The sequence below is a fragment of the Salminus brasiliensis genome, chromosome 4 (assembly GCF_030463535.1).
Source record: "Salminus brasiliensis chromosome 4, fSalBra1.hap2, whole genome shotgun sequence".
Classification (NCBI taxonomy): Eukaryota; Metazoa; Chordata; class Actinopteri; order Characiformes; family Bryconidae; genus Salminus; species Salminus brasiliensis.
The window spans coordinates 26,526,365-26,538,105 of NC_132881.1; the positions used below are offsets into that span (position 1 = coordinate 26,526,365).

Consider the following 11,741-nt stretch of genomic DNA (forward strand, 5'->3'; position numbering starts at 1 on the left):
ACAGTACTGAGTGGGTACATGAGAAATTAGGTTGTGAGTTGTTCTGGCTTGTAGGGCAGAAAAAGAAAGTGGCTCAGCAAAGTGGTGCAGACAGATTGGGAACATAAAGTCCTTCCTCAGACAAAAAGGAGGGAAAGAGCTTTTGAGAAAAACTGAGGAGATTCACTGCTGTGTCAAAAAAACCTGGAGACCACTCTACATTTACTTAATTACTAGTCATTCATTCCAGTCAAAAGCTCCATTAAGTACAAATAACTCATGTTTCAGCATTGGGAAAAAGTACAAAACATACACTATATGTCTAAATGTTTGTGGACACCCCTTCTAATGAATCCATTTGGCTACTTTTAGCTGCACCCATTGCACACACACAGCTTGTCTAGTCCCTGTACAGAAGTATTATGAATAGAATAGGACTCTCTGAAGCAGATAAACATGATGAACCTCTTGACACTATGCCAGATGCCAGGCGTGGGTTATAGAGGGGTATAAAGCCCCCCAGCATTGAGCTGTGGAGCAGTGGAACCGTGTTCTCTGGAATGACGGTGCTCCATCCAGTACATTTGGGATGAGTTGGGGTGGTCATCATCCAATCCGTCCTGACCCTGCAATCAAATTCTCACAGCAATGCTCCAAATTCTAGTAGAAAGCCTTAAGTCGACAGTAGAGACTACTTTAACGCTCGATTTTAAATAAAACACTGAATGAGCAGGTGTCCAAATACTTTTATCCAAACAGTTTATTTAACAGAAAATGACACTGAAGCCAACAAATACATGTGATATTTAAATGCCTTTTAATTTTTCTGAAAGTATCTGAAGAGATATTTCCCCACCTCGAAAGTTCAGTCTTAGAAATTGGAGCATTGTTTTCTTCTTAAAATTCCACATCATCTCAAACACAACATATGTTAAGGACTCTGGGTTGGTGAATCTATAGCTCTGAGAACAATTGCTTCAGATTTAGCTTTATCAAACGTTCTTTGTGTGTCTGTTTGCGTTTCTCAGCAAAAGAACTGACAGATTTCTCAAAGATATGATGGAGGAAGTGTTAGTGATATACTACGTCTGGCATGATAGCTAGAGGCTTCGTAGGCGACATGGTTCCCCATTGTCTCCCACTGAACTGATTTTCCCTTTGCCTTTCCACTTCCTCATCTAAGGGGATTATCTTGCATCTAATGTCATCAGAAACATTGCCTAAGAATGACTTACAACTTGTCTTCTATGGTTCCTTTGACTTTTGTATCATATTATTTACAGCATGTGTGGCAATATCTCTTAACATCAGGTTGAATGAAATTTTGATTTGATGGTTACCTGGTTGCATTAATGCATGCTGCTAATATGTGTAGATCACTCTGAAATCTGAGCTGATATTGTAGTCCTATTCTCTTAAAAGACTTGTTTAGTGGGTAAGTGTGTGTGTGTGTGTGGGGGGGGGGGGCAGAAAATAAGATGATATTAAACAAACTAAATTGTAAAAAGCTAAACAATTTAATGACAACTGGGCCGTGGACACATTGACTCAAGTTATGTAAGAAAATCATGGTTTGAGTGAAACACAGAAAATATGTTGAGGCACTGTCAGTAATCTCTATACTTTGTATTGAATAGCAGGCACACAACCTTTAATCAACTGAACCTGCAGCTTGGCCCCACTATTGGCAGAAGAATAATACGAGAAAAATAACTTGCCTTAATTATTTGTTCACAGGATTAAGTTAATCTCTTCAATTACTACACAACAACGTCACTTCGGTGAGTTGATCAGGTAACCTTTGTATTATAAAGGCAATTGCATTCAACGTTCAACGTCGGACAACCTCACAACATCTACGGACGTTAAACCATTTCAACACAAATTCAGCTTCAAGAACGTCAAGGATAAATGTATTTGGTATTGCTCAACACGAAAATGAGATGAAGAGGCCCAACACATAGTCATTATGATGAGAAGCTGCTCAACTCCTCCAAAAATGCTAGTGTGGTAAACTTTGGTACCCAGCAGTGTTCTGTGACCAGTCCATTGGTCACCCGCAATTCTTCATTTTCATCAAGTTTGTTCTGACGGCTCTCCGAGTACATAACTACCACTAGCAGCCTGAGAGTTTGCAGCACAGTCATGGCTCTCTGGCTGTCCAGTGGTCTGTGTGCCCGAGTCTGTTACTGAATCAGCCTCAATGGACTGGTTAGTCCTCTGCACAGAGTCCATGTTGCGCTCTCTGGAGGTGAAAGGGTTTTCTTCTGGGGTGCTGGAAGGCACCACAGTGTCCACTTCGCTGGAGTCTCCACTGGAGCTACAGTGTGAGTCCTGCAGACTGGTCCTCCTGTATAGTCTCTCTGCCTCAGACTTCTCATCTGGTGAACAGGCTCCACCTTCATGTGGACCCTGCTCTTCGTCATGCTCAGAGGCAGGCTCTTGCTGTGGTGCATTGGGCTGTGGTTGTGTTTGGTGTGAACGGCCGTCACCTGCAGCTGCTGTCGGGGTTGATGTGGGGGGTTTGATGGAAGTATGACACATGGGGCATGTTTCCTGCACATACAACCACTTCCTTAGACAGTTTCCATGGAAGAAATGACCACAGTAGGTTATCACAGCAGAGGCCATATCCTGTTGGAGAAAAATTGGAGAGGCTAGTTAACATCACATTTACACACAAGTTACTTTGAAAAATAGGGATGACTGGGATTTTATGTACCTTTTTAACCAAATCTCCTCCCCCCTAATTTTATTGTTTCCAATTCTCAGCCACTATCTAGGATTTCCCCAAACACAATGCTGGGAGGGCAAAGGCTAGAACCTGCTTCCTCTGTCATGTGAAGTGTCATCACGTATTCAAACTGCCCCCAACACAACCTCATCGGATAGCATCGGATACCCAAAAGCTCCCGATGACAGGCCTCCAAACCAATATTGGATATTCTTATTGTACTTATTGAAAATTTGAAATACTGAAGACTAGTGAAGACAATCATGAGCTGAACCACATGAGCTAGAGAAGAGTCAAAGCTGACCTCTGCAGAACGGTAGATCTAAAATCATGCCTTACTCAAACAAAGCCTAAAATCTCTCGAATTAGTCAAGTAGCAGATTTCCATCTTGATACTGATCTATGCAACAACAATACCAAATTCGAGGCTGATGCTTACCTGAAAACAGATGGCACAGACATCGCCATGCTCCTGTAGCTGCTGAGCGTTCGCCCGTGGGAGTGAATTGATCTTGCGTGCTGCTTCCTGTCGGAGCAGGAAGCTCTTCCAGCCAGCCTGGGCACGCAACCACACGTTGCAGTAGGAGTGAATGATGATGACAGATGCCCCCATCCAGCTCCACTCTCCCCACAGCGATTCCCACGCCCCGTACGCCACCACACATAACGCCACGGCAAACTCCAACGCCCGACAAACACCATTAACATAATACACCACTTCGTCCAGGCCGGGCAGAGCAGCACTGCGCCACACCTCCACCATGAATAGGCAATAGATCAGGAGAGTGCCGGTTACCTACGATTTATATCAAACGAAAGCAGAGGCTCACAAATATGCCATGTATGTAAACACAGAGCTTGGATCTTTTCTTACAACAAAGTGGAGAGGCTGTGACCTCTCAGAGAATACCTGAAGTGATGTGAGCATGCAGCTGGACACTAGGATGAGAAGCCAGAAGTCCATGTGGAAGAACTGAGAAATCTTATAGGCCATGAACCCCGGGAAGAGCAGCAGGAACGCACACATGCTCAGGCCCCTTACATGCTTCCACACACTCCTATGGACAGACAACTTCAGATTACTTCTATTGTGCTTCATGTCTTTGTATTTCCACAGCAAAAGACCAAGGTACCATTACACACCTACAACACAGCCATCAGGTTGAGCCATTCCACTTCAAATAGTTTTCCTGATATCTGTCTGTATGCTACAGAATACAGTAATCTTCCAATTAAATATGCCACTAAAAACTCTATTCTGCTGACAGGGAAAATTGGGAAGTAAGCCTCTGAATATGGTTTGTGGGTTTGGACAAGGGAAAAAAATTTAAATACATTACCTGTTTCTACTGGCACCAAGTCCTAGCATAACAGGCTCGGTTATTTCACTCATGCTCTGCAGAGTGGAAGTGAGGACAATAAAGAGGATGATGAAGAGGAGGAAGCAGCGCTGCAGGGCTGTCATGTCCAACAACCCAGTCTGCAGAGCTAGCAACAGCAGAGTCACACCCTCTGTCACACCCCTACAAAACACGAACACACAAAAACAAAACACATCAAACACTTATTTACGCATTAACACACGCATGTACACACTACACACATACACACACTCACCTGTGCATGACATTGTGGTTTTGCAGTGCTGTGAAACCTCCTAGGTAGAATTTGCAGAGATTTAGAAGCCCCAGAGCCGAATAGGAAACCACGAATGTCAAACCCAGCAGAGAGTAAGGGCTAGCACAGCACTCTGATACACTTGCAAAGACAAAGCAAAAGATCAGACACATCATTGAGCCAACTTGTAAGTAACCAATGTAAGTGGATTGGGTTTTGTGCAAAGCAGGCCAAGTACATTCTATTTATCTGACCTGCTGTGTATTATAGTATTTGAAAGCCTTAACCAGGTAAACACAGGAGATGAATCACTATGAAAACATGTTTAAACACAGCCTGGATTAAATCTGTAACTTTTGAGTGTTAAGTCAAAAATGCAGTCCAAAAGGGTCACAAACCATAATTCATAAAACTGAGCAAGTGTCAGCTTAGTACCTAGTGAGAAGATACAGTAGAAGCCCCTCTTGGATGACAGTGGAGGTACCAGCATTAGAAACAACATGAACTACAAACAGCACAAACCAGAAGACACTGAACAGCACAGGCACAGCAAAACTATGCCACAGAGACACCCCCACCGCCAATAGCCGGTACAAATCAGTCATCTACAACAGGGACATCAGAAAAAATTCAGAGACAGGGGTTAGCCAGTACAGTGTGTGGGCATATCTGTGTTTGATTTCATGACAAAGTGTACATGCACTGTAAATACAATTAGCTAAAATACAGGAAATTAACACTGAATTTGAGAAGAAAATTATTTAAAGAAACATTATGTAAGAACTGATATTTCTTGCACTACAGTCCAGAAGTGTAATTCGCACACCCCTAAAGGACACGCTCAACACTTCATTTGTTGACAAGATGAAAGATTCAGAACTGGCATCTGAAGTGAAAGAAGGCGGACTGAGGCGGTAGAGTAATATTCCAGGATTTTAATAACGCAGCATTATGCACTGCACTGTCCTGTTCGTGTTACCAAAGTTACATAGTGCAGTTAGCAGTGTACTGGGGCTGCTAACTGCACATTAATACTAAGCTAATACGCCTTAATTCAAGAACAGTATCTAGATTATCTTCTAACTACTCTAAATTATCGTGATCTGGCCATTTTAAAGTCAATGTTATCTAATACATAGTAATTAAGTAGTTTAGAATTAAACTATGATTAGGATTTACAGTACTTGTAAGTAAGTGACAAGTACTTGTGCCCTCCACAGTGTTTGAAACAAATACATTTATTAATATATAATCTCTATTATTTATATATATTAATTACAGAGTAGCAATGATACTAAACATGATTCTAAAGCTGTTAATTAGGGTAAACATGCTGCATACTGTTGCTTTAATGCTAGTGAAATGAGCTGTCCATGCATCAAGATCATTTTAAAAAATACCAAGGAAGAAGTCCCTATTCAAGTGGAAATCACTTCATACTAGAGGATTATAATTAAGCTATTGCTTAAAACAAGTTGGCTCACATTGAAATAGGTAGGTCTAAACCCATGTTTAAAATTCAAACTAGGATTTAATGGTAGAGCATAGATCCCAACCTGGATCGCACATGAAATTTCCATCAACATTTACTGACAAAAGGGACTAAACTGAGCGGTAAAATATTTATTAAACATGGCCCCATTGCAAGTGTATGGGAACGTAGGGGAAGCGTGTTGGGCCACTGCCATTGATTTTTTTGTTGTTGTTGTCTTATGATTCAGAAATCAAGTTGAACAAGTTTTAAGAGACTGCAACAACTTGGTGCTGTAATGTAACTTGTTTTAACAGTACAATACTAATTTAAAACTAACAGAGGCATAAAAGACACATTCTTGATTAACTGATATATATATATATATATATATATATATATATATAAATAAAAAATTTAAATCCCAGCAAACAATTTGAAGTGTGTGTGAGTCAGCAAAGTTTAATGTTTTAATGTACTTGGAAGTGTCTTTACCTCTACTTGGGCCATTGCACCGTAGGCTGCTTTGGCCAGTCTATATGGTACAAAGAGATTCATGAGGAGGAAGACAGCGACCTCTGCCCCCGTTATCCCCATGGACACAGTGGTGAGTGTGAGGATGGTGTCTTGAGAAAATAAACACACACGTGCCAGCAGAGGGAGCAAATGAGCAGAGAAGAGCCACACACGGCGAGTGCGCATGAGGAACGCACACAGAGTGGTGACGATAATCTGACCTGTGACCATATAAACACACACAGACACATACAGAAGAGAGAAAACATGTAGGTACATGAAACCCTGGAACCCGTAATTGGAGCTATTCTCAATCATCTTGCTTTTGTACTTGAAAGTAAGTGACAAGTACTTGTGCCCTCCACAGTGTTTGAAACTAATTAATTTATTAGTATGATCTCTATTATTTATTTATAATAATTATTTATTATTTATCATGTATTAAACTTTTTTTTATATCATCTGTACTCCACAGGTTTAAACATGTACTCAAACAGTTTACATGTGGTTAAAATGCACATTACCCAGCATTAAAACGGTTGTTTTTATAGACTTTTAGTTTGTAGTTCTTTCAGTTTTTAGCCTGTGCACATTACAGCGTTTTCCCAGATGTGTTTAATTGCTTCATTATTCATAAGAGAATGCTTCATCCAACAGCAAGACAATGACCCCAAAGATACTGCCACAGTATAAAATTCAGTGACCTGATCGGAATCCCACTGAGCATGCCTTTAATATGCTGCAGAAAGAAATTGGCTGCAGTACAATCCTGATAAGACACTCAACATGCACCTGGTGATATCTATGAGACTTTAAGCTGATATTGCAACGGTTCTGGAACAAAGTACTACATTACTAATTAGCTGTATAGTGTTTATACCACACGGTTAAGTCTCTGTCTCTTCTATTAACATTTTAATATAGAACGACTTTTAACACAATTAATACACATGCATGGGATTGATATGAGAATGGATTTGTTCTAGAGGTATAAATGCTTTTCTAAGGACTGCTAAAAAATACCCAGTATAAGTAAAGACCACCAGAAGGTTTAAAAATCAACTACAGCTTTCTGAGCAGAGACTGAATGCTCTCTTGCTTGAAGGTAAAGTGACAGAGTTTGTACAGAGTTTGTACCTACTTGTAAGTGCAGTCACAAAACGATTTAAAGCTGGAGAATCCAGGAAGAGTGCACGATCATACCCATACTGGCTCTCTGCTAGTACATACTCCCTGTTTACAATATATCAAAATGCAAAAAAAACATGTAAATCTGGTGTATTTAGCAGCGGACATTAAAAAAACAACATGTCATCTCATAACTCTGAAAGAAGCTTTTAATCTCATAAATCTGGGGGCTCATTTTTTATAAACATGTATGCACGTTTCTATGAATATGTGATTTATGCAAAAAGTGGTAGAAAATGTAATTTATGTTTAAGAGGACGTTTAAATGCTGAAATATATATCTGAATGATAATAATATTAAACAGTTAGTACATGTTAAAAGTGATTTCTAGAGAAATGACACTGGAAAATTTTATTAAACTTTACAAACTGTACTGGGGCCTTTTAAGTGAAACCAAGAGTGGAAATACCATAGGCATTTAGGGGAGCTTCTTTATGTAAATGTGACTGATCAGAACAGTGTATAGTTCATCACAGTTCACTTTGTACGGCTTTAGAGATTTAGAGCACATTCTATACACATAAATGAGCCTACAGTAATTGTGACTGATCAGGACCTTCATTTTTTAACTAGCTTTGTGTCCAGAGGTTCAATATACAGACTTTAGAATGACACCAACACTTCTTTTACAATGGTATCCTAAAAGTCAGAGGGCATGATGTGTCATATTAAACCAATCTACTTAAGTTCAAATTTGGTAAAATTTCAAACAAACTTTAAAACAGTACCACAAGGTCCATGAAAAATGAAGGTTTCATTTTGCTTGTTTTTGTTCTATCCTCCAGCTAGTTTCACTAAAATTTCCAAAGAAAAGGAAACACCTTGTTGGTTCTTGTCTGTTTTTTTTCCATCAGTTAAAGATCAGCAGAAGAAAGCTAAAAAAGGATGCTGGTTTTAATCTGACACCCACATTAAATGATCTAGCTTGCCGAAGGTGCAAGTCAAGACAGTAGACCTCTCTTGACTAAACTGAATTCAAATGAAGGTAATGTTCAGTGGTAATATGAGGTGTTAAACTCTGTCTCTATTGGAGATGTGCTCACCTGGAGATTTGATGGCCCATGTAGAGCAGTAGGGCAGTGAGAATATGCAGATAAAGCTGGGCAATGTGTCCAAGTGGCAACAACAGGACTACTGTACTCACCAAGTGACCTGTGGACACACATTAAGAGCACATATCAACTGTATGATTCATGAGAAAGATTACAGCCGGTCCTGGTTATCTGGATTTAGTACAGACCAGTTATAAATAAAATAGATAAATATCATTCATAAAATTAATACTGTGATATGTGCAGTACACTATGAAAATCTTGTCAAGTGTCATTAATAGAAGCGTAACAATATAATGCATCAATACATTAAGTTTTAGAGCAAACCAAGTGGAGCAACAACAACAAAACAAAACCACATGAATAATGGCTAAATTTAAGACTAGTGAACCAATCAGGACCATGATGAGGGCAAACCATTTTCTTTTCTTTTCTATCTTTTTTTTTTTTTTAAAGGATCTTCCTAATAATAAGAATATACCTCGAGAAGTATAACATGATAAAGTTGTATTTGCCATTACACTAAAAAATTTAAAATTTAATATATTAACCTAATGCAGATTTTCAGACACTCCTTATTTTTTTATGTATCTGAAACAGCACTGTTTCAAAGCACTACTGAATAAAACATTTAGTCGATCTGTACAACCCTAATCATCTTGGGGGACTTATTTAAAATTCTATGAGGTCCAGTTAGCGTTTTTTTCCTTGCATTATATTATTCTTTCTTGCAACTTGCATTATGACTCACTGCTAAACCTTATACAGATTGTACGGATGGCTGTCCTGGGCCGCTAAACCTGTAAACCCGTTAAGGCTAGAAAAAAACCCAAAAAAAAACATGCAAAACATGCTATTAAGAAAAAAATTCTCAATAGTTTATAGATTATAGGTCCATGTCCGGATAGGACAGTATCTGGATCCAGTCCCCGACCACGGTTCACCAGTTAGGAAACTCAGATATAGACAAATGCATTAAGACAAATGCATTAAGGCAGGCTTCTTTCTCTTCTTTCATAACACTACAGAATGTGTACAACTGATCATACATAACTGTGTACGACTGTGTGCACACATTTGACTAATTCTAACTGTCTAGTGTACACACAGATTTAGAGCACGTTTAATACACAAATATGACTCTAGGCTCTAGTACATGTGTCTGGCCAAGGCCTTGATTACATCATTAGTTTTGTGTCCAGATTCAATATACAGAACCTCTGAACAGGAACATGTGCTGTATAAGAAGTCCTCTGTCCCGCATTAGACTCGTGAGTAAGTGAACACACTTCGTCACTCTCATAACTACAATTTCCATCAGCTTTATCAGCCCCAAAATAGGTCCTTGTGGGACTCCCCACATCAGACACCAAATAATTCACAATAGTTTCTACATTAGGATTCATAACTGAATATAAAACATTTTTTTAGAGCAAACCAAGTGGAGCAACAACAACAACAACAACAAAACCACATGAATAATGGCTAAATTTAAGACTAGTGAACCAATCAGGACCATGATGAGGGCAAACCATTTTCTTTTCTTTTCTATCTTTTTTTTTTTTTTTTAAAGGATCTTCCTAATAATAAGAATATATTATTAGGAATAATATAATATGGGGTTGAGAGAGAGAGAGACTTTCTTTGCCTCTAATGAGACTTTTCTCAGAGGCTGGTGTCAGGGTGTGCTCTGAGGGGAACAGTCAGAGCTGGATGTTAACTTGTACCTAGGTAGTACATGTTCCACAGGACGTATTTGTACTTGAAGAGCATGTCCTCACTCCTCGCCCTCAGGTGGTAGGTGAAGCTCTCGATGTCGCATTTGTAGAGCAGGTCCAGGACGATGATGCTGGGCACCCTGAGCACCACATTAGCCACGTCCTCTAATCGCAGCATTTTCGCCAAGGGCACACGAGGATAACACGCGGGGGTAGGAGGGTCCTGTCACATCACGAGCTGGCGGTGGGGCTGCCTTGCTATATTGGCTCTGTCCTCGAAAAGCTTCATCCAGTCTGCTGCTGTTATGATACTCTGGGCAACAGGGCTCGGTCAGCCGGCCGGGTGGCTTTGGTTTGCTAATCGTTTAGACCCAAAACAAAGGTCTGGAGATGAAGAGCTCCTGTTAATGTTTACACGGCTCTTACTGCAGTGTTGCTCGACGTGCTTTCGGTTTGTCTCAGTCCTTCTGCAGGGTCGTTTTCACACGCCTGAGAAAGATGAGAAAAGTGAGAGCTGAAAAATGAGCTTATCTAACTTTAAATAAAGTTTATTGCTTATCTTGCTTTCTTCAAAACACCGGGGTCGCTCAGTAAAGCCCCAGACTGCGAGTCAAGAGTCTTCAGGGCCTGGTCACACAGAGCGGGAGGCTGAAGTTGGCATTTTCTTCAAAAGGTAGCTAGCTAAACACAACAGCCGGAAACAGAAAACGACAACCTGCAGTATGCATTTCGAGCAGGCTAGAAAATACAAGTGCCGCTGGCGATCTTGTTTTGGTGAGTAATGACCAGAGGAAATCTCTGAACTAGTCTACAGCAACTCTGACAGATCAGCTAGTCGTCTTCCTGTGGACTGGAAATGGCCGCGTCCCATTCAGAGAAATGGCCCACTCCCTCACTTCCCCTTAGATCGGTGGAAGAGTCCATTGCGGCTCACCTTCATTTCGAAACGATGCAGATTTTTAAAATCCAGGAATCGTCTACAAATGAGCAGCTAATCTTAATCTATGTGTGCTTAAAATATTGAAAATAAAAATCGATCACTGTTCGTACAAATAGGGTTGTTTATCGCCTGGTCATGGATTGGTCGAGGGAGTAGGGGAAACGAACGAGTGCTCGTTTTTCTTTTAACGGACATGTGCAGCACTTCCAGCCCACTTCTGCATGTACTGCCACCTCCTGTTGATCAGGAAAATACTTTTTCGAGTGGTCGTGAGGAAATGTGAATAATATGTGAGTCTTGTAACGTTGTTAAATTGAAACTTAAATCAATGTGGTTTTAAAGCACAGTGCGGTTATTGTTACATCTGTGGAGATACTGGCCCTATTGAGCAAAATGATTGACAGTATTGGTAGTTGGGATTTATTGCTACATGTAGTTCATCACGTAAGCCCTTCTTCTCTTCTGCAGTGGTCAGGTTTTATCCTGAAGGTCATTTCCTATGCTGAGGTGATGATTATTCACAAA

General features: G+C 40.1%; 1 protein-coding gene across 1 annotated transcript; it reads right to left on the bottom strand.

The window, feature by feature from the left end:
- Positions 1 to 721: 721 nt before the first annotated feature.
- LOC140554593 (RING finger protein 145) lies at positions 722 to 11,116 on the bottom strand. Its single transcript, XM_072677745.1, has 10 exons — positions 10,286 to 11,116; positions 8,550 to 8,658; positions 7,459 to 7,550; positions 6,297 to 6,538; positions 4,766 to 4,935; positions 4,331 to 4,471; positions 4,054 to 4,236; positions 3,624 to 3,771; positions 3,153 to 3,509; positions 722 to 2,613 (listed from the first exon to the last, which is right to left on the bottom strand). The coding sequence occupies exons 1-10, from the start codon at positions 10,452 to 10,454 to the stop codon at positions 2,056 to 2,058; spliced, it is 2,169 nt and encodes a 722-aa protein (XP_072533846.1). The 5' UTR covers positions 10,455 to 11,116; the 3' UTR covers positions 722 to 2,055.
- Positions 11,117 to 11,741: the final 625 nt, after the last annotated feature.